The 24,753-nt window shown below is 39.4% G+C and overlaps 1 protein-coding gene across 8 annotated transcripts in view; it reads left to right on the forward strand.

Moving 5' to 3' along the window:
- The window catches only part of si:dkey-71h2.2 (low density lipoprotein receptor adapter protein 1-B), a 113,707-nt gene that overhangs the window by 61,390 nt on the left and 27,564 nt on the right, over positions 1-24,753 (forward strand). For all 8 annotated transcript variants that reach the window (XM_062033941.1, XM_062033943.1, XM_062033942.1 and 5 more), the window contains exons 2-3: positions 11,385-11,527; positions 12,278-12,390. In XM_062033941.1, coding sequence (XP_061889925.1) covers positions 11,385-11,527; positions 12,278-12,390 — 256 coding nt within the window. The remainder of the gene's footprint in view (positions 1-11,384; positions 11,528-12,277; positions 12,391-24,753) is intronic.

Raw genomic sequence — 24,753 nt, forward strand, 5'->3', positions numbered from 1 at the left:
TACGTTCTGCACTGCACTCTAGTCCTTCACTTTCACGTTCCTCATCCACAAATCTTTCATCCTCGCTCAAATTAATGGGGTAATCGTCGCTTTCTCGATCCGAATCTCTCTCGCTGCTGGTGTAAACAATAGGAAAATATGAGCAGTTCTTCCTCCTGTGACGTCACGCTACTTCCGGTAGGGGCAAGGCTTTTTTTTATCAGAGACCAAAAGTTGCGAACTTTATCGTTGTTGTTCTATACTAAATCCTTTCAGCAAAAATATGGCAATATCGCGAAATGATCGAGTATGACACATAGAATGGATCTGCTATCCCCGTTTTAAATAAAAAAAATTCATTTCAGTAGGCCTTTAAAAGGCGCCGCACTTGACAACAGGATGACATTTGGGAGCCTCAAACGCTGGTGTGATTGAAGAGGAGTTAATAATTCAGAGTTATCGGCAGTGCTGGTGCTTTCTCACAGCTGGTGACAGATGGCCCAGCCTGTGTGGACAGATCAGTGTCAGAAGTGATTGGACACATATTATACTGCATGTGCTTCTTCTAATCTCCTAATCTGCAATATAAGGACTAAGCATTGCAGTCTTACTGAATTACAAGACATCTGATGGAGATTTTGGATTTGCCTCTCACACACACATCATTATCGTATGTTTATTGCATCTTTTATTCCATCCAGGTGGGAATCGATGCAAATTTTAGATCTCTGCACTGGCGCCGTCTGCCTGCCAGCCTCCAGTTGTTAGCCCGAGGACAGTATGCCTCCATCTGGAAATTACCAATCGTTATTGTCTCAATATTTGGATAGACATCTCTCTGAATGTTCTGAACTCCTGTTTAAATGCTAGCGGGTTTTCCCTCTTTAGACGGATAACTTGCTGAGACTGAATAAACTGCACCTACCTTAATTTCCGGGATTTTAGAGCACACCAGTATATAAGCCGCACCCACTAAATTTTTTAAGAAACACATGTTTTTACATATATTATCCGCACCGGACTGTAAGCTGCAAATATGTAAATTGTGAAATGAGTTATTTACTCAAAAATATTTTTTTAATGTTTATTTACAAACCCCAAAACCAGTGAAGTTGGCTTGTTGTGTAAATGGTAAATACAAACTAAATACTTTGATTTGCAAATCCTTTTCAACCTATATTCAATTGAATAGATTGCAAAGACAAGATTTTTAATGTTCGAACTGGAAAACTTTATTTTTTGCAAATATTAGCTCATTTGGAATTTGATGCCTGCAACATGTTTCAAAAAAGCTGGCACAAGTGGCAAAATAGACTGAGAAAGTTGAGGAATGCTCATGAAACACTTATTTGGAACATCCCACAGGTGAACAGGCTAATTAGGAACAGGTGGGTGCCATGATTGGGTATAAAAGCAGCTTCCATGAAATGCTCAATCAACCTGTCCCCAGGTGCATGTCTTTGGAAGTGGGAGGAAGCCGGAGTACCCACGCAGTCACAGGGAGAACATGCAAACTCCACACAGAAAGATCCAGAGCCCAGGATCGAACCCAGGACCTTCGTATTGTGAGGCACACACACTAACCCCTGTTCCACCGGTCTGACGAGTCCACATTTCAAATAGTTTTTGGAAACTGTGGACGTCGTGTCCTCTGGACCAAAGAGGAAAATAACCATTGTTATAGGCGCAAAGTTCAAAAGCCAGCATCTGTGATGGTATGGGGGTGTATTAGTGCCCAAAGCATGGGTAACTTACACATCTGTGAAGGCACCATTAATGCTGAAAGGTACATACAGGTTTTGGAGCAACGTATGTTGCCATCCAAGCAACGTTATCATGGACGCCCCTGCTTATTTCAGCAAGACAATGCCAAGCCACGTGTTACAACAGCGTGGCTTCATAGTAAAAGAGTGCAGGTACTAGACTGGCCTGCCTGTAGCCCAGACCTGTCTCCCATTGAAAATGTGTGGCGCAATATGAAGCCTAAAATACCACAACGGAGACCCCGGACTGTTGAGCAACTTAAGCTGTACATCAAGCAAGAATGGGAAAGAATTCCACCTGAAAAGCTTAAAAAACTGGTCTCCTCAGTTCCCAAACGTTTACTGAGTGTTGTTAAAGTTAAAGTTAAAGTACCAATGATTGTCACACACACAATAGGTGTGGTGAAATTTGTCCTCTGCATTTGACCCATCCCCTTGATCACCCCCTGAGAGGTGAGGGGAGCAGTGGGCAGCAGCGTAGCCGCGCCCAGGAATCATTTTTGGTGATTTAACCCCCAATTCCAACCCTTGATGCTGAGTGCCAAGCAGGGAGGTAATGGGTCCCATTTTTATAGTCTTTGGTATGACCCGGCCGGGATTTGAACTCACAACCTACCGATCTCAGGGCGGACACTCTAACCACTAGGCCACTGAGTAGGAAAGACCATGTAACACAGTGGTAAATATGCCCCTGTGCCAACTTTTTTGTAATGTGTTGGTGCCATTAAATTCTAAGTTGATGATTATTTGAAAAAAAAATTAAGTTTCTTAGTTCGAACATTAAATATCTTGTCTTCGCAGTCTATTCAATTGAATATAAGTTGAAAATGATTTGCAAATCATTGTATACTATTTTTATTTACAATTTACACAACGTGCCAACTTCACTGGTTTTGGGTTTTGTATATTGAAATGGCGTCACTAAAAAAGATGGTCATTGAATGAAAACAGGTCAAATTTTGGCAAAACAAAAGTTTTTTCACCTACAGAGAGTAATGGGAAAATTGAACAAATGATTTACTTCCAATAAAAAAATATGTTGCATGACTTCAGCAATTTAAGTAGTGGTGCTGTAAGATCCATATTTAATATCTTGTATGACTTCCATGAGCTTGAAGGATTGCATCCATGCGGTTTGACAATGATTCATACATTTTGAAGTCTTGAGGAATAGCAAAGAAAACAGTCAGAGTTCAGTCAGAGTTCATCTTCCATGCTTCTTCTTTCATTCTACCCCAGACATGCTCAATGTTCATGTCTGCTGACTTGGCTGGCCAGTCCTGGAACACCTTGATCTTCTTCACCTTGAGGAACATTGATATAGAGATGGAAGTATGCGATCGCTGCAGACCCCTTTTATGGTTGGGAAAACTAATACTTTTTGATATTTCAGGCTATTGATATTGCCTTCCACCCTGCAAATCTCTCGCACACCCCCATACTGGATGTAAGTTCAGATCATGATTTTAAACTTCAAACTTTAAAACTTAACTGTTTTCTTCTTGGATCCATGCGGACTCCAGTAGGTCACCTGCAATATTTGCGGCGACTGTGATGTAATTAAACCGAAGATTCATCTGAGAAATACACCTTCTCCCACGTTTCCAGCGTCCATCCTTTAGCAGACTGTTGTCCTTGGCAACCACCAGACGTTTTATTATTGTCTTTTGTTTGGTGTTGGTTTCTGGGCACTGATTCGACCATGGAGGCCATTTTGAGACACAATTCTACAAACTGTTCTTATTGACACGGGAACTTGAGGTGACCAGGCCTGGTGGAGCTCTAATTCAGTAGAAAAGGGCCTGGCTTTGGATTTTCGAGCCAACAAAGGGTCATCCCGAGCAGTTGTCTGCCAAAAACATCTCCAGTTTCTTCAAATCTTTTTCTTTGTACTTGACGCTGAGAACATTGAAGGTGTCAGCCACTTCAGCAGTAGATCTGGTCTTTAGCCGCTTGATAATCAACGCTTTGGTCTCAGGGTAAATCTTAGGCATGTTGTCAGAGGTCAGGTTAGTGAAAGTTAACGTCCCAACAATAATCACACACACACACACACACTAGGTGTGGTGAAATTACCGTCTGCGTTTGACCCATCCCCATGTTCACCCCCTGGGAGGTGAGGGGAGCAGTGAGCAGCAGCGGTGGCCGCGCTCTGGAATCATTTTGGTGATTTAACCCCCAATTCCAACCTTTGATGCTGAGTGCCAAGCAGGGAGGTAATGGGTCCTATATGTATAGTCTTTGGTATGATTCGGCCGGGGTTTAAACTCCAGCGTTTCCCCCAGAAAATGTGTTAGTTAAGGTGGTGTCTCTCCAGGGGACAGGCGGACGGACCGGGTGGGTGGGTGTAAGGAACAGTGTAACTCGGCCTGTCGCCATCACCATCACGTATCCACCTCATCGCTGCCACCACAGCCTGGGGGGGGCAATAGACTGCAGACTGTGGTGAAGTAGGCCGACTTCGTTGCGTGAAGAAGCCTACAATTTTTGGTTGTGTTTTCCGCTCCTTTTGCTGAATGGTGATATATATTTGGATATTTTTTCCGTAAAGTAAAAACAAAACACAAAACAATCCTACTTACCTACAGTCCTACTTACCTGAGATACTAAGTGTAGAGGCAGGGATATGTTTCTCACTTGTCACCTGGGATAGTAGGTGTGGTTATGAGTGTGTGTGTGTGTGTGTGCTGATTAAATAACACCTGCACCTGCCTGTGAATCCTTTTGTCTTGTATAGGGGAGAGAGTGAGGTAGGGTACCGTTACTTCGGTTGAGCGCAACAGGGTATCTTTTTCCATCATAGTCTGGTCCATATAGTCCTACAAATCCATCTGTATGTAATGTATTGTTTTTTACTCAAAGGGAAAATAAATCACCCTCAAAACTGTAGTAATGACTTAATGTTGCATCCTTGGACCCAGCATGTCAGACAGAGCTCTACTTTCTACTCTCAAAGACTAATTTGTTTGTGATAGTCACACAACATTAAGTATGTCATTATTATGACTTAGTAAGTCAATATTTTTGACTTCGTAATTAACTAAGTCAAAATAATGACTTACAAAGTCAAAATAATCACAAAATGATGACTTACTAAGTCAAATTAATAAGCGTTTCCAATAAGCGTTTGGGAAAAAAAGAGTTAAAAGTGGGGCCACATGCTGACATATGCTGACATATGCTCAACTTATCATGCTTAATTTATTACAGCATTTGGGAAGCCTGTAGTTGATTTTTATTATGTAAATGTTATATTTTTATCAACATGTGATAGCAGGAACCATGCCATTCAAAAGTAGGCTGCTACATTACTAATGATTAATGTAACTATAGCTGAAAAAATAGTACAATAGCAATAGGAGAGACTATTCATCCCTGAACACCATGGAGTTCATGTAGGCTTTATGATGCAGTTACATTATTATATCAACTATCAGAGACAGCTTCAGGAAACTCTTCATTTACATTATGTCGTTTTTTGCTGCTTCAACACAGCTCAATCTTCACAGAAAAAGGTAAAGTGAAATAACTTAGTTGTTAACTGTAGGTCAATAATGCTTGTCTTTCTCTCAGACACAGGGCTTTGCTGTCCGTAACGCGCACGCACGTACACACACCGCACAGTGAGCTAACGTTACGCTAAAAGCTAATTAGCCTTCACCTCAAGGACTGCGCGAGCTGAGCTGCCGCTTATGTTTCTAGAACGTCAACGGGCTCATAGTGATGTTACTAGTAGTTGACTGGGAGGTGTTTATTATAATTTTGGGGGAGTCCGCTGCCTTATGCTTACCTGCTAAACACCTTTCTGCTTACCACACCGCAGGAGCACTGACTCCATGCGCTCTGAATATGCACTGCTGATTGGCTGTTACATGCGCTCTGAATACGCACTGCTGATTGGCTGTTACCGCTCTGCGTGTAACCAATCAGATGGTTCTGTGGGTGGGACAATGCTGGATGCTGCAGAGACGCACTGACATAGGCAGTACGAAGCGGAGCAGCTTGTTAAGACATTAGTTTAGGCGGTGGTTGTTTGTTGTTAAGGCGGCCGTCTTAACAACAAAGCGCTGCGGGAAACCCTGAACTCACGCCCTTCCAGTCTCAGGGCGGACACTCTAACCACAAGGCCACTGAGCAGGTTGCAGTTAATGTGAGGGTCTGGTGTGCTGGGATTATTTTTATACACACCCACTAATTGATTTATCAATTAGGGGATGGAGGGCTCAAATATACTCAACAATAACAATAAATAAAATAGCTAAATAAAGTATTGACAAAAAAGGTGCACTTTAATATTGAACATGTAGGTAGAGGTCTTCTTAAAAGTTGAAAGTAAATATAAACACTTCAGTTTAAACAGATATACTAACAGGTGATATCCATCCATCCATCCATTTTCTACCGCTTATTCCCTTCGTGGTCGTGGGGGGCGCTGAAGCCTATCTCAGCTACAATCGGGCGGAAGGCGGGGTACACCCTGGACAAGTCGCCACCTCATCACAGGGCCAACACAGATAGACAGACAACATTCACACTCACATTCACACACTAGGGCCAATTTAGTGTTGCCAATCAACTTATCCCCAGGTGCATGTGTTTGGAGGTGGGAGGAAGCCGGAGTACCCGGAGGGAACCCACGCAGTCACGGGGAGAACATGCAAACTCCACACAGAAAGATCCCGAGCCCGGGATTGAACTCAGGACTACTCAGGACCTTCGTTTTGTGAGGCAGACACACAACACCTCTGCCACCGTGCTGCCAAACAAAATTAAGGAGGAACACCTACATTACATGACAGTACTATTTTTAAATGGCAGCATGTCTTTGAAAATGTATTTAACCACACTATCTGTGAGCACACTGTTTTATTTACGCTGACGATGACTGACCTGTCACCTGGTGCTTCACAAACAGTCAAAGACACTAAACAAGGGCAAGATAATTCACCACTCTCTGTTAATTCTGCTATAGTGCAAACGCGTGTAAATGCTCTCGAAGCATGCGCATGGTGATTTATCGATGATGGAAAACTTACCGACATTGAATTTCATTTATCGTCGGTTAATAGACTTTTACACATACATATACGTGTATACAGGTACATACATGTACGTGTATACACGTACACACATATATACATATACATGTAAACAAACACGTGTATACATGATATACATATATGTGTATATGTACAGTACAGGCCAAAAGTTTGGACACACCTTCTCATTCAATGCGTTTTCTTTATTTTCATGACTATTTACATTGTAGATTGTCACTGAAGGCATCAAAACTATGAATGAACACATGTGGAGTTATGTACTTAACAAAACAGGTGAAATAACTGAAAACATGTTTTATATTTTAGTTTCTTCAAAATAGTCACCCTTTGCTCTGATTACTGCTTTGCACACTCTTGGCATTCTCTCCATGAGCTTCAAGCACACCTGTGAAGTGAAAACCATTTCAGGCGATACATCGAATATACTCGATATATCGCGGGTTTGTCTCTGTGCGATATAGAAAATTACTATATCGTGATATTCGAGTATAGTAGTGGCGTTCTGTACAAAAAAAGCACTTTAATTTAGTGTTGTTTTGATATGTCATCTTAGTGACATCATGCACAAAAGTGCACTCATAGCTTGTTTTAAAATGTCTCTGACAATCTTGCACTTTCTGTTTTGGAAATGACATGAATGTTTGTGCCACTGCTTAATAACTGTTTGATAAATACAGTTTTGGTAAATTGACTTAGTTGTGGTTTCCCTCTCTGCATGAAAGTTTAAAATTATCATATATTAATGCAGTATGAACAAGAATGTTTTAATGTAGACACATATAATCATCATGCTGGTGTGATTATATGCATCAAGTGTTCATTCAAGGCTAAGGAAAAACATCGAGATATATATCGTGTATCGTGACATGGCCTAAAAATATCGAGATATTAATAAAAGGCCATAGCGTGTATACACGTATGCGTTTGTATGTGTGTATACACATAAGCGTGCGAGTGTTTACACGTGTGCCCGTGTGTGTACACGGATATGCGTGTGTGTGTGTGTGCGTGTGTGTATACACGGATAAACGTGTGTGTGTGTGTGTGTGTGTGTACGCGGGAATGTGTACGGGTATACGCGGGAATGTGTACGGGTGTACGCAGGATTGTGTACTTGTATACACGGTAATGTGTACTTACGTATATACACGGGTATGTGTGTGTGTATAAACGGGTATGTGTGTGTGTATACACATGTACAGTATGTGTGTGTGTGTGTGTGTATTCACGGGTATTTGTGTGTGTTTGTATTCACGGGTATGTGTGTGTGTATACACGGGTATGTGTGTGTGTATTCACGGGTATGTGTGTGTGTATTTACGGGTATGTGTGTGTGTATACACGGGAACTTGTGTGTGTGTATACACGGGAATGTGTATGTGTATACACGGGAATGTGTATTTGTATACACGGGTTTGTGTGTGTGTGTATACACGGGTATGTGTGTGTGTATACACTGGGAAATGTGTGTTTGTATTTACGGGTATGTGTGTGTGTGTATACACGGGTATGTGTGTGTGTATACACTGGGAAATGTGTGTTTGTATTTACGGGTATGTATATACATGTGTATGTGTATACACATATATATGTGTGTATGCACAGTAAGAAAATGTCTTATAACGGTGTTTTTAATGTGCTCAAATTTTTCAAAAAATATTTTTACTGAAAACGCGATTAATCCCAGAAAGATATACTTTTGTTTTCATTAATAAGTGTACCCTAGACAGATAATTTTTAAGTTTTTAATACAATGACTGGAAATTAATTTGCTTTAGTTAAATGTTTTTAAACATTATGCTTTTTGAAACCCACGTTTCGAACTGTATATAGTCACATGAATACAAGTACTAATTGACGATAACGCCGACCAATCACTAAATAACTACCCAATTAATTATAATATTAATAATGTCAACACGTTGTGATTGTTAGAAACCCTCGTTCTTGTACATATTGAAAATTGTCTTTATATCGTTATTTTTAAACACAATTAAGGTTGGACATTCTTTTAATTCCACTCTCAAACTGTTCCATACTTTGACCCGACATACTGAAACACAAAAGCTTCTTCGTGTTGTGCGTACATTCTGAGTTTTAAGGTTGAAATTACCCCTTTAATAATAACACCGTTCCCTTTCAGTGGAAACACTTTTGCACACTGAATAGTTTTTTGCTTTATATGTAATTTGCACTGATTGTAGTTCCACAAGATCTTTACATTTCAATAGTTTTGAATGTAAGAAAAATGTATTTGTCTGAAATAAATGACCCTATATAGCTTTCTTCTGCAGGATGATGAGTAGATATAGTGTGGTCATGTAATTATTGCCCCACACTTCTGCACAGTAGTGCAAGTTAATGGCATTCATATCTCTGCATGAAAATGTTTTAACTTTTCTACCTACTTACTAATAAAATATAATATTCAGCCTGTTAAACATTCTGCAATTGCAGACGATCAATCAGAACAGTTTGTAAAATAATTTACCATAGCCATGATCGTGATTTAACAGTAACTGGACGACATTTCACATTTTTCCAAACTACGGAACGGACAGAGGGTTGTTGCGTCTGACCAGCTTTTCCTCCCAGAGAATTAAAGGCCTACTGAAATGAATTTTTTAAATTTAAACGGGGATAGCAGATCCATTCTATGTGTCATACTTGATCATTTCGCGATATTGCCATATTTTTGCTGAAAGTATTTAGTATAGAACAACGACGATAAAGTTCGCAACTTTTGGTCTCTGATAAAAAAAAGCCTTGCCCCTACCGGAAGTAGCGTGACGACACCGAAGGAAGGACTGCTCACATTTTCCTATTGTTTACACCAGCAGCAAGAGAGATTCGGACCGAGAAAGCGACGATTACCCCATTAATTTGAGCGAGGATGAAAGATTCGTGGATGAGGAACGTGAAAGTGAAGGACTAGCGTGCAGTGCAGAACGTATCTTTTTCGCTCTGACCGTAACTTAGGTACAAGGGTTCATTGGATTCCACACTCTCTCCTTTTTCTATTGTGGATCACGGATTTGTATTTTAAACCACCTCGGATACTATATCCTCTTGAAAATGAGAGTCGAGAACGTGAAATGGACATTCGCAGTGACTTTTATCTCCACGGCAATACATCGGTGAAGCTCTTGAAGCTACTGAGCAAACGTGATAGCATCGGGCTTTACTGCATATATCAATCAATCAATCAATCGTTTATTTTTATAGCCCTAAATCACAAGTGTCTCAAAGGGCTGAGAAACTAAACAAATAAGTCCCTGACTGGAAGGATAGACAGAAGATCAACAATACTACCAAACTCTGGACATGTAAATACACGGTTATGCTTTCCAGCTTGGCGAAGCTTAGCAATGCTGTTGCTCACGACGCCATTGAAGCTAACTTAACTACGGAACCTCGACAGAGCTATGCTAAAAACATTAGCTCTGCACCTACGCCAGCTCTCATCTGCTCATCACGACCCGTGCTCACCTGCGTTCCAGCGATCGACGGTATGACGAAGGACTTCACCCGGTCACCGATGCGGTTGGCGGCCCGGAGACGGAGGAAGTCAAGTTGAGGTCATTCGGCTAGCGCGTCTGCTATCCTCAAAGTGCTCCTGGTTGTGTTGCTGTAGTCCGCCGCTAATACACAGATCGAACCTACAGCTTTCTTCTTTGCAGTCTCCATTGTTCATTAAACAAATTGCAAAAGATTCACCAACACAGATGTCCAGAATACTGTGGAATTTTGGGATGAAAACAGAGCTTTTTTGTATTGGATTCAATGGGTCCGAATACTTCCGTATCAACCGTTGACATCACGCGCATACGTCATCATATCTAGACATTTTCAACCGGAAGTGTGGCGGGAAATTTAAAATTGCTCTTTATAAGTTAACCCGGCCGTATTGGCATGTGTTGCAATGTTAAGATTTCATCATTGATATATAAACTATCAGACTGCGTTGTCAGTAGTAGTGGGTTTCAGTAGGCCTTTAAAGTCACTGGTCAATCCCAAGTTCTTTCGATGACATATATGCTGAGTAAGAAGGACCATCAAGACAGAATAGGAATATTATCAAGTTTTACTGAAGCTTCAGGAGGCCAGCCCAGACCAATACAGTCATACCGTCATCTCGGGATGGTCTAGCATTCAAACGGAAAAAAACTACTTCTTAAAAAGGAAAGCAGTCCTTCCCCCCAGAAAGGAATGCCCCTGTCCCTTTCCCCAACACTGATAAGGAAAGGAGGGGGATGTATCCTCTTAATATTCCAAAGTCTAAAACACTAAACAGACCTCTGTAGACAAAGAGAAACTGGTATACAGTATATACAATGGAAAAGTACTACCTACTACAAACATGACTATGAATAAAGAAAGAACTCTTAAACATATATGCATTCTCCACAGGGTCAAAAAAGTTTAAACAATTATCGCCGTTAAAGCGTTAACTATAATTTTCTTTATCACGTTAACTTTGACAGCCCTTATAAAAATAGAATATAATATTAGCATTGTTTTCTTTGATGAATAAAACCGTTTTGAACATATTTGTTTACGTTTTGTGTGTTTTGCCACACAGAGCTTCCAGAGAATTGGACAGACACCAAGGAGACTCTTCTTGAGGGGATGGTGTTCAACCTCAAGTACCTGGGAATGACGCTGGTGGTCCAGCCCAAAGGGGAGGACATGGCCTCCACTGCCATCCGCAGGATCGTTACCATGGTGAGTCCATTGGGACTTCTTTGAGACGTTTGGAAACTGCAATTCAGCACTTTCTTTCCTATTGTCAATCATTTCCCTCCATTGTGTATCTTTTTTCACTGAGCAGTGCTTAATCGTATTGAAGGCTTTCTCATCATAAAGGCCCCCCCCCCGGGCCCCTCGCTACATCTCAATTAGGGAGTCAAACTCTTGTCCGGATTAAGATAGAATTGATTTATACCGTCTGTTCCCTAGGAAACCAATCGACCCAATGGGAATGTTTGCTACATGTGCGACTACTGCAATTGTCTTTTCCTGGCTGGGAACGTGCATGTCAGCACTTCCTACTTATTGGAGCGCCACAGTTTTCAGCGCAGTTAAAATCAGCGGAGGCTCCGACCCTGCACGCGTGACACCATTTCTGTCCTTGGGAAAGACCTTCACGCCTTCTCAGCCTTTAATTCCCTTTTTAAATGCCATTAAGTTCTCCTCCACATGAAACGCTGTCCTGTGGGTGTCAAAGAAACAAAGTGCTGGCATTGGCGAGCTAATGGCGCCGTAAGGAGGTCAACAGGCGCCCTCCCAGACTGCTAGCTCAGCATTACGGCCAAATCAAATCCCCAGATGGTGCGCCCACGGGGGGGTCAGCCGGCACCTGTCTGCCAGCCAGCCCACACACACATTCTGGGCTACAAATAGCATTTCAGTGCATAAATTTCACACGTTTCTCACTTGTTTCTGTATTATGCATTTGTTTTTTTTCATCCTCAGGCCAGAGCGGGCCCTAAAAAGTTCCGCAAAGTAACGTTGACGGTCTCGCCGAAAGGCATCGTCATCACCGACACCGACACTGCGGCTCTAATAGAGAACGTCTCCATCTACAGGTGATTGTTTTAATAAATATCTTGGCATTTTAATAACTCTACAGCAGGGATGTCAAACTGGTTTTCATTGAGGGCCACATGGCAGTTATGGCTGCCATCAGAGGGCCGCTTGTAACAGTGAATAATGTATGAATTTGCCTTTGGATTTTATTATTAATTATATAAATTGTTTTAAGTAGACTATCAATTTTACAGTAAAAACTTTACATTTACAAAATTTTACTGTAAAATATATATTTTTTTTTTTTACAGTAAATGGAAAAACAGTACCACAGTTTTGGGGGGTTTTTTTACGGAAAAATCTGGCAGCTTGGTTGCCAGAATTTTACTATTAAATGTACATTGTTTTTTACAACATTATATTGTTAATGGAAAAACAGTACAAGTTCCTTTTTTTGTTCTGGCAACTTAGCTGCCAGTTTTTCTACCATCATTTTTTTTTACTGTCTTTCATTTACAATAATACACCGTTAAAAACAACAACCGTAGATTTTACAGTCAAAAACTGGCAGCATTTTAGTAGTTTTTTTCTATTTACAGTTATATGCTGTAAAGAACACCGTCAAATGTATTGTCATTTTTATTAATTTGATGGGTAGTTTGCTGTAAAGTTAAGTATTTTTATTTAGACAAAAACATGTTTGGAAAGTACGATAATATACTGTGATATTTGTTGCAATATTAGATACCCAATAAAGTTTAAAAGGTATGCAATTTCAAGCAGTACATATATTTTTTCTGTCAAAATGAAAAAAATTCCATTACATTTCGTGAGAAAATATCAAGTACCTTATTGACAAATATCATTTCCAGGTGTTTGCGGGCCAGATCTGGCCCCCGGGCCTTGAGTTTGACACGTGCTCTACAGTAAAAAAGAAAAAACAAAAAGAAAAGCCTTTGAAGTGAAAGTGTGCCAACCTATGAAATAATCATGTGTTCTAATGTCAAACTGTAGCCATTGTAAAACCTTTATAAACTGTAGAGCCAATTTTTGAGTCGCATCTTCCCACTGGACTATAAGCGGTACGAAAGATTTTGTAAATATTTATTTACATACCTTAATTGTTTCCAAACCGTGCCTGTCGCACGGCAGTAAAACGGCTTATCAAACAAAACTGAAGTGATGCAGCAAACGTTGCTCGGAGTGATGAAGAAGAATCTTTTAAAGCAGAAAAGCTATAAACAGTTATACTTCCGGTCCAAGGAATGAAACACAAAGGGCATTTTCAACCCGCAGCACCTCCAGTGAGCAAACTTGTCCAAAAGATGGCGCTATAACACAAAAAATAACACACCTTTTAATTGTTTATGTCGGTCTTATATGAAACCTATCTGATGTATACAAAACATTATGGCCGTTAGCGAAATAAATATCCATAAATCAGCTTCACCGTTTTGGAAACCGCAGCGTGCAAAGCGCGGGGAAAAAAAGTAGTGGCTTACAGTCCGGAAATACAAGTTTTCATTTTTTTTATTAATATTTTTTATTTTTCAGGCAAAAAAATGCACATTTCAGTCATTTTAGGAATTTGCTAGTTCTCTAACACTTTATTTCTCTAAAGGCACAATTGTGTTTCTCCCGCATAGCACAGATGTACTTTCTGTTCCTTGCCTATATCGCTAAGCCTTCTGGGTAATGTAGTATACAAACATTTACTTCCTAATTGACAAGGTATTTTTTATAGTCATTTCACCTCTATTCATAGGGTAAGGCAAATAAGAGAATATTTTCATTTGCAATGCTGACCTAGCAAAGATGTTAGAGATGTTGAAGTGTGATGATAATCTCTCGTCGTCTCTCATTTACCAACACATTTTTTTAACGTGTAAATGTGTTGGCACATAAATGAATGTTTAAGATGGACAAACACTTTTCTAGCGTAAAACATACACAAAGAATGTCTGCAACTTGTGAACGACAGTGAAAAATAAGGAAACCTTTGGTGGTGTTTCTTTCTATATTTAGAACTGATTATTGCTGTTATTATTATTATTATTATTATCATTTCTAATTTAAACAGTGCAGTCATTTGATGAGCTCCGAGTTTGTCTTTTTACTGCCATCTAGTGCAGAGGTCTTTAACGTTGTCCAGGTGAAGGACCCCCAAACAGATGATGGAGCGGAGACCCCTACTGATATGTTTTGTAGAACAAAACAAGCATTTTATATTAAACTGGTGATAAAGGTACCTTGTTATTGTGCAATACTAAGATATTTAGATAATAGCAGTAGTGTCGCTAATAAGTAGCTGGTAATTGGCGCAATAATTGCTAGCTCAAAACTGCCATGCTAAACATTAGCTGGTGTGCTAATCGCCAGCTGGCAAGTAGAGCGCTAAACGCTATCTATGTAGGATCAATGTTTGTGTATTTAAAAACTTTGTGGAAAAATAGTGTGTGTATATGTGTATATATATATATATATATATATATATATATATATATATATACACATACACACACACACACACACACACACACACACACACACATAGATATAGATATATACAGAGATATATATGAAAAAGTCTAATTAACTTCATATTTTGAGATATTTGGCACTTTAGGTTGTAACAATCACAAAAAAATAAGGGACTGACATACCTAGGCCTGGGCCGATAAGTCAGTTAACCGAATGAAGATGAAGTCGGTATCTTTTCCAGTCACTCTTTTGAATATGTTTCAGCAACTGCGGGTATTTGACTACATGCACATAAACGGCAATAACGATAACCGCCGTAGAACTCCCGATGGTTAGTATTAGCGTATTAAATTAAAATGATTTTAAAAAACGTGATTAATAACCACACTTTGATTAACTTATGGAAGGGCAAGCGTTGCCTTGCTAGTTAGCTTAAATGCTAACATGAAAACAAGCGACATTTACGTACTTTCCCATTCGGAAACGCCATACCCCAATCTAAACTTATATAAACAGATTACTGTCTAAACAACCAAGATACAGTATTCACAATAAACATTAAAGCTGGGGTGTCTTTGCGCAAACTTATCGATATAAACATCACAATGTCAAGTTAAGACAGTCGGATGTCCGTTGAACAGGAAAGGAAACCGTGTGACGTCACATAAACCGAAAGTGAAAAAAACAGCTCACCCAATTTGCATTTATTAAAAAAAATTCTAAAATGTTTACAAATTAAAACGGTAGAAGATAAACATTTAAACACACAAATATGGCCCTTATGAAGCCAGAGTTCCGTCTGCCAAGAGTGTCTATGTATTTTAGATTTATACTGTGTATAAAAAATACATAACTTGGTTAAAAGATTTTAACGTGTGCATAAGCACTTTTTCAGCACATTCCACAATACCGCAATAATAAAGATAACCGTGATAATTTATTTAGACATTTTATTTCTTGTTTTGGTTGTGTATATTTGAGGGTCCCCCAACCCCTTTTTAACAGTGACAGAACCTAACTTATTGCTTTTGGTTGTGATTTTTGTTCAAGTGCAAATGTATATTCTATTTTTATTATGTTTAGTTTCTTTTTAATGTAATTTGAAGTTGATTACATTTTTTTTTTAATGTATGAGTAATACAACTTTACTGCATTTGAAAGGATATACATGCATTATGTATTATCATATCAGTGGTTAATTCGGTCTCAAAATAATGTTGACAATAATCTCGTTAATCTGCAATAATTTGTAGGTCAGTAGTCAGCTTTAAAAATGTAATCTTTATTAAAATGTGTAAGAATACCATAATTTCCGGACTAAAAAGCGCACTTAAAATCTTTGTTTTTCTCTCAAAACTCGACAGTGCGCCTTATAACCCGGTGTGCCTAATGTACGGAATAATTTTGGTTGTGCTTCTGACCTCGGAGCTATTTTATTTGGTACTTAGTGAAACGATAAGTGTGACTAGTAGATGGCAGTCACACATAAGATATACGTGTAAACTGCAATATCACTCAAATAAACAACACCAACATTTTATATGTTCCTTTGAGAATATAGAACATTACACACAGCGCTCAAAAATCTATCAAAATGTTTTAGTACGACTTTGGTAAGCTATGAAGCCGCACCGCTTGATTGATTGTACTTACGAGTATTATTATGGTGTGTGTATAAGGTAAGACATATTATCGTTTTGTTTCGCAATATTATGCAAAAGCAACTGTTCTTACCTTCTGGTATCTGCTGATATGTATTTGGGATCTGCATAAGTCTTGAGAAATTGGGCGTGTCCGCCTTTGTAGTCCGTGCCGACACCGTAGTCGATAAGCTTCTTCTTTTTCTCTATCTTCTTGTTATGGGACATTCATCCTCCGCTGTTGCCATTTCTAGTATAAAGTACTGTAAAGTTCTTATATCTGTCAGTAAACTCACCATGAAAGTGTTAAAACATACCGGTGTAGTGAGTTTACATTATTCACCCAAGGAACTTTAGTTAAAAAAAGAGTTCCGGTCCGACGTTTTTTCACGGGACACATTTCAGGCGTTGTTGCATTATTGAGCCACGGATGAGGAGATGCTGCTCCGTTATTGATTGAAGTAAAGTCTGAATGTCATTAAAACAGTTAGCTCCATCTTTTGACACTTCTTCCACTTCCGTCCTTGCACGCTACACCGCTACAACAAAGATGACGGGGAGAAGACGCTGTTGAAGGTGAACCACGAGAAATAAGACCGCCCGCAAAACTGTACATCCTGAAGCGTCTGTCAGAAAGCGGCTTGAAGATGATCTGTAAAGCATAATCTGGCAACATTTTGACCAAAGAACCACCATTACATGTTATGTAGACCACAAGGAAGTGTTTTACATTCAGAAAAACAAAATAATAATATGACTCCTTAAATGCGCCTTTTAATCCGGTGCGCCTAATTTATGAAAAAAGATAGAAAATAGACCATTCATCGGCAAGTTATTAATTGGAGTTCTGTGTGTGTGTTCCTCTGATCCACCTTATCAGCTGGAACAGGCCTGCTGTTTGATCCCCTCCCCTAAAGCTCCCCCACCTTACCTAATCTTTCCCATTTTCTCCTCCACATGAACACACAGCGAGTGATCACATCACTCCACACGCTCCAATTGACCAGCACCAATTTATCGTCACAACAGATATCGGAGGTTCTCAAGGATTGAGATCCCTAGATGTGACCCCAAAATAGCATTATTTCAGCTTATTAAAGCTACCTGACCAGCAGTTTTTTCACCTGGCACGCGTTCTTTCTACACACACAGAGAGCCTTCTTTGAAGCTGAGGCTTTGTATTGATATTCCTCTGCTGGGATGATCAAACGTGAGCGCAATGCTGTCAATTCTTCTTTTTGCAGCCATTGTGGTCGGAATCCCAATGCGTGGAATTCCTAAATAGCAGAGGACGCTTAATGATATTCACTCTGGTGAATAATATATCATTCCCGCATGACTGATCATTTTTAATATACGGACGTCTATTCCGACCTCCTTGGAAAAAAAAAAAAAAAATAGGGCATCTGTTTCAACTCTCTCCCCGCAATTAAGGCCGTAACATTTGTAAGTTGCAGTGGTGTCCTGGGCATTGCTAGTATGTGGGTCATACTTCATCCATGTTGCAAACAAAATAAGAATGCTGTTTCATAATCATGTTGTCGCTTCATCGCTGTCAAGAAAAAATACCACCATTTAACAGTTTTTTAAACCGTAAAATACGATCCAGATTTACTGTATCATTACCGTATTTTCCGGACCATAAAGTGATTATAAAACGCACTGCCGATGAACGGTCTATTTTTTATCTTTTTTTCATATAAAAGGCGCACCGGATTATAAGGCGCATTAAAGGAGTCATATTATTATTACATTTTTTTCTAAATGTAAAACATCTCCTTGTGGTCTACATAACATGTAATGGTGGTTCTTTGGTCAAAATGTTGCATAGATTATGTTTTACAGATCATCTTCAAGTCGCTTTCTGACAGTCGCTTCAGGACTGTTTTAATGACATTCAGACTTTACTTCAATCAATAACAGAGCAGCATCTCCTCATCCAGAAACAACAACAAGGCCGGAAATGTGTCCCGTGAAAAAGCGTCTGACCGGAACTCTCTAATAACTAAAGTTCCTTGGGTGAATAATTTAAACTCACTACACCGGTATGGTTTAGCGCTTTCATGGCAAGTTTGCTGACAGATATAAGTAAGAACTTTACACTACTTTATATTAGAAATGGCAACAGCCGAGGATGAATGCCCCATAACAAGAAGACAGCCTTCTTCTTTTTCACTATCGACTACAGATCGGCAAGTACCAGAAGGTAAGAAAAGTTGGTTTTGCATAATATTGCGAAATAAAATGCCAGATAATATGTCTTACCTTATACACACACCATAATAATACTCGTATGTTTAATGCGCCGACAATCCACCAAGCGGAGCGGCTTCATAGCTTACCAATGTCATACTAAAACATTTTGATAGATTTTTGAGCGCCGTGTGTAATGTTCTATATTTTCAATGGAACATATAAAATGTTGGTGTTGTTTACTAGAGTCATATTGCCATCTCCTACCATGTATCTCTTATGTGTGACTGCCATCTACTGGTCACACTTATCATTACATCATGTACCAAATAAAATTGCTTCGAGGTCGGTGAGCAAAACCAGAATTATTCCGTACATTAGGCGCACTGTCGAGTTTTGAGAAAACCTTTTTTTTTTAAGTCCGCCTTATAGTCTGAAAAATACGATACAACGAATTACTGTAAAAATTACGATTTTCATTCTGAACATGAACATTACTTAACATAGATCAGAGCTGGGCAAATATTTTGACTCGGGGGCTACATTGAGAGAAAAAATGTGTCTGGGGGGGCGTATGTGTATGTGTGTATAAATGATATACCGTATTTTTCGGACTATAAGTCGCAGTTTTTTTCATAGTTTGGCCGGGGGTGCGACTTATACTCAGGAGCGACTTATGTGTGAAATTATTAACACATTACCGTAAAATATCGAATAATATTATTTAGCTCATTCACGTAAGAGACTAGACGTATAAGATTTCATGGGATTTAGCGATTAGGAGTGACAGATTGTTTGGTAAACGTATAGCATGTTCTATATGTTATAGTTATTTGAATGACTCTTACCATAACATGTTACGTTAACATACCAGGCCAGTGTTTCCCATAAACTGCATAGATACCTGTGGCGGTGGGGGCGTGGCTATGGGCGTGGTCACCATGACATCATCGAGAAATTTGCATAATTTACTACAATGATGACAAAAAATGTATACTTACTAATTAATAATAACAGTTTTGTTTTAAACGTCCATCCATCCATCCATCCATCCATCCATTTTACAATATAATTACAACACTTTATGTACATATTTATATACAGATTTGAACAATAAGTTATTCACTGAAATATATTTATTAATTGTGGTTCTTACAAAAAATATATCTTATAAAATATAAAAGCTAAAATGTCTCAAAGCTCTGCCCCTTTAATTAGTGCATACTAAATAATTTAACTTTAGCCTACTACTACAACCATATTATTTACCAGCAACATAAAGTGAAACAGAGGCAGAGGTGTCCTGCCACAGTCAGTAACAAATAAACAGAAAACAGTAGTGGTGGTAGATAGACACAGAGCTTCATCAAACATCTGATCCACTGAACAAAGAGCTCCAAAAATCTTGAACTTTAGACTGCCATCAGTTTTACTCCCTACACTTAACCATGTGTTTCCTACTGCCTGCAGACTTTGCACCCTTTGTTATATACACATGTTGTGTTTGTAATATAAATTTAATAAAGTCAAATACAAATAAGGCAACAAGAGAAGTATCCTACACTTCTCTTTTGTAAAGTAAATCTGAACAGCCGATATGGGCATCTACATCAACTATATGATTTGCCTGAGAAGCTGGAGAGGACAAAAAAAAAAAAAAAAAAAAAAAAAAAAAAAAATTTGTGGCGGACCCTGTGGGATTTGTGGGAAACCCTGCAGGCACGTTCTCAGTTGGTTATTTATGCGTCATATAACGTACACTTATTCAGCCTGCTTTTCAAATGTCTATTCTTGGTGTTGGGTTTTGTCAAATAAATTTCCCCCAAAAATGCGATTTATACTCCAGTGCGACTTATATATGTTTTTTTCCTTCTTTATTGTGCATTTTCGGCCGGTGTGACTTATACTCCGGAGCGATTTATACTCCGAAAAATACGGTATACACATTTAGCTGTAAAAATCTGCTGTACAGTATGTGTGTTTGGGTCCCTTTTTTTCACGAACACTAATACCAAAAGTTACAATGTCCGATAGAGTTCTAAAAACGTTATGACATAAAACGGAATGGAATTTTACAGTTTTTTACTGAATGGGACACCCAAAATGTACATGAAAATAAAGAAAGTGAGATTTACAATATTAACTATGAACAATAAAACACTGAATATTAACAACATATGAACATCGCTCCTCTTTTACTTTTCAGACCAAGCAAAACAATCAAACAAAACGCAACAAAAATGTAAAAAACAGCAAAATATTAATGCAAAGTGTAATAAACACCTACAATATGATATATTATCACGTAAAAATTTGCTTCCGAAACGGTTCCTGACACATACGTTTGGGGCTGGTTGCTCTGAAAACAAACTCTGCTTTGTTCCTGGTCTGAGCTGCTGTGACGTAGATTACCGTAATAACTCCTATAAGATTAAGATTAAGATTAAAGATTAAAGTACCAATGATTGTCACACACACACTAGATGTGGTGAAATTTGTCCTCTGCATTTGTCCCATCCCCTTGGGGAGCAGTGGGCAGCAGCGGCGCCGCGCCCGGGAATCATTTTGGTGATTTAACCCCCAACTCCAACCCTTTGTTGCTGAGTGCCAAGCAGGGAGGTTATGGGTCCCATTTTTATAGCACCCAAAAGCGCAGATTTCAACCATTGAAATACTTTGTATAGTTCAAGACTTACGGTCATTTAAAAACATCACTGCACGTGATAATGGCGGCTACAGTTTAGATGTTAAAGGTCTAAAAAAATGATGTAGAACGTCTGGCGGGCCGGATTGAAAATCATAACGGGCCGCATGTGGCCCGCGGGCCGTATTTTGCCCAGTACAGACATATTATCTCAAATTATCATTATTATTCCACCTTCAGTAAATTAAGACTGAAGCAATGGATGTCTCAGAACCAGCTAATGAGGTGTCAAGTTTTTGACAAACAGAATTTTTAAACACAGCATTTTGTTCAAAAATGTTTATTTAATGAAATTGTCTGTAATTTAATGTAAAAAAAAAAAATCATTTTCCTGACTATAAGCCGCTAATTTAATAGTTTTCATATGTAACACCGACAGGGACACTGAAAAGGTGTTGTTTGTGCTTTGGCGCCATCTTTTGGACGAGTTCGCTCACTGCAGGTGTGCGGGTTGAAAATGTACTTCTGTTTTGTGCCTTGAACCGGAAGTATAATCGCCCATAGCGTTTCTGCTTGTAAGGATTCTTCATTCATCACTCCAGGCAGCGTATGTAAGTTTTGCAAGATAACAATTCATATGTGCTGTCGTAATGTAATCAAGCTAGCGTTGTTAGCATTAGCGAATATGCTAACATGTTTACAAGTGTCTGTGTTAGTATTATTAACTTACAATGACATTCTTTTTGTATTGTTTGTTTTTTAAAGTACCAGTAGAGTGGAAAAACAAGTTGACTTTATATGCTTATTTGTGTTTAATTGTATCCATTAAACCATATCCAATTGAGTTTACAATACGAAGAGTATGTGAAAATACTGTCTAAACATCACAAAATGCCACAAATTTAGTCGGCCATTTTGGATATACCTCACCGAATATATTTCCGTAGATTTTACGTCAGTGTAGTAACCCTTCTGCATTCCGACCATATCATCAGATCAATTATACTGGAAATACGCAAACATTGGAAAGAGATGTGCTGTCTATCATTCACAATCCTTATTAAGACAAGAACACACATCCTTGGCTTTTTTTATGCAATCAATATTTTTAAATAAATTGCTAACAATTGAGTCAACACATCAAATGTCCTCCATTGCGCCCATTGTACCCTCTCTAAAAACATTCAGAAATCGGCAACAAAACCCAAAACCAGTGAAGTTGGCAGGTTATGTCATTCGTGAATAAAAACAGAATACAATGATTTTAAAAAATTGAATAGACTACAAAGACAAGATATGAGAAACTTAATTTTGTTTTGCAATTAATCATTCATTTAGAATTTAATGGCAGCAACACATTGCAAACAAGTTGGCCATGGGGTATGTTTACCACTGTGTTACATGGCCTTTCCTTTTAACAACACTCAGTAAACTTTTGGGAATTGAGGAGACCAATTTTTGAAGCTTTTCAGGTGGAATTATTTTCCATTCTTGCTTGATGTACAGCTTAAGTTGTTCAACAGTGCGGGGTCTCCGTTGTGGTATTTTACGCTTAAGAATGTGCCACACATTTTCAATGGGAGACAGGTCTGGACTACAGGCAGGCCAGTCTAGTACCCGCACTCTTTTACTATGAAGCCACGCTGTTGTAACACGTGGCTTGGCATTGTCTTGTTGAAATAAGCAGAGGCGTTGTTTTGATGGCAACATATCAATCAATCAATCAGTCAATGTTTATTTATATAGCCCTAAATCACAAGTGTCCCAAAGGGCTGTACAAGCCACAACGACATCCTCTGTACAGAGCCCACATACGGGCAAGGAAAACTCACCCCAGTGGGACGTCAATGTGAATGACTATGAGAAACCTTGGAGAGGACAGCATATGTGGGTAACCCCCCCCACCCCGCTCTAGGGGAGACCGAAAGCAATGGATGTCGAGTGGGTCTGACATAATATTGTGAAAGTCCAGTCCACAGCAGATCCAACACATCAGCGAAAGTCCAGTCCATAGTGGGGCCAGCAGGAACCATCCCGAGCGGAGACGGGTCAGCAGCGCAGAGATGTCCCCAACTGATGCACAGGCTAGCGTTCCACCCCGGGTCCCGACTCTGGACAACCAGCACTTCATCCGTGGCCACCGGACCTGTGCAACTCCCCCTCCATAAGGGAGAGGGGAGCAGAGGAGAAAAGAAACGGCAGATCAACTGGTCTAAAAAGGGAGTCTATTTAAAGGCTAGAGTATACAAATGAGTTTTAAGATGGGACTTAAATGCTTCTACTGAGGTAGCATCTCTAACTTTTACCGGGAGGGCATTCCATAGTATTGGAGCCCGAATAGAAAACGTTCTATAGCCCGCAGACTTTTTTTGGGCTCTGGGAATCACTAATAAGCCGGAGTTCTTTGAACGCAGATTTCTTGTCGGGACATATGGTACAATACAATCGGCAAGATAGGCAGGAGCTTGACCGTGTAGTATTTTATACGTAAGTAGTAAAACCTTAAAGTCGCATCTTAAGTGCACAGGAAGCCAGTGCAAGTGAGCCAGTACAGGCGTAATATGATCAAACTTTCTTGTTTTTGTCAAAAGTCTAGCAGCCGCATTTTGTACCAACTGTAATCTTTTAATGCTAGACATAGGGATGTTGCTCATGTTGCTCCAAAACCTGTATGTACCTTTCAGCATTAATGGTGCCTTCACAGATATGTAAGTTACCCATGTCTTGGGCACTAATACACCCCCATACCATCACAGATGCTGGCTTTTCAACTTTGCGCCTATAACAGTCCGGATGGTTCTTTTCCTCTTTGGTTTGGAGGACACAACGTCCACAGTTTCCAAAAACAATTTGAAATGTGGACTCGTCAGACCACAGATCACTTTTCCACTTTGCATCAGTCCATCTTAGATGAGCTCGGGCCCAGCGAAGCCGGCTGCGATTCTGGGTGTTGTTGATAAATGGCTTTCACTTTGCATAGTAGAGTTTTAACTTGCTCTTACAGATGTAGCTGTAGTTCCAGACAGTGGTTTTCTGAAGTGTTCCTGAGCCCATGTGGTGATATCCTTTACAAACTGATGTCGCTTTTTGATGCAGTACCGCCAGAGGGATCGAAGGTCCGTAATATCATCGCTCACGTGCAGTGATTTCTCCAGACTCTCTGAACCTTTTGATGATATTACAGACCGTAGATGGTGAAATCCCTAAATTCCTTGCAATAGCTCGTTAAGAAATGTTGTCTTTAAACTGTTGGAAAATGTTCTCACGCATTTGTTCACTGCTTTTATACCTAATCATGGCACCCACCTGTTCCCAATTAGCCTGGTCACCTGTGGGATGTTCCTAGTAAGTGTTTGATGAGCATTCCTCAACTTTCTCAGTCTTTTGTGCCACTTGTGCCAGCTTTTTTGAAACATGTTGCAGGCATCAAATTCCAAATGAGCTAATATTTGCAAAAAATAACA

This window comes from Entelurus aequoreus, linkage group LG23, assembly GCF_033978785.1.
Source record: "Entelurus aequoreus isolate RoL-2023_Sb linkage group LG23, RoL_Eaeq_v1.1, whole genome shotgun sequence".
NCBI lineage: Eukaryota > Metazoa > Chordata > Actinopteri > Syngnathiformes > Syngnathidae > Entelurus > Entelurus aequoreus.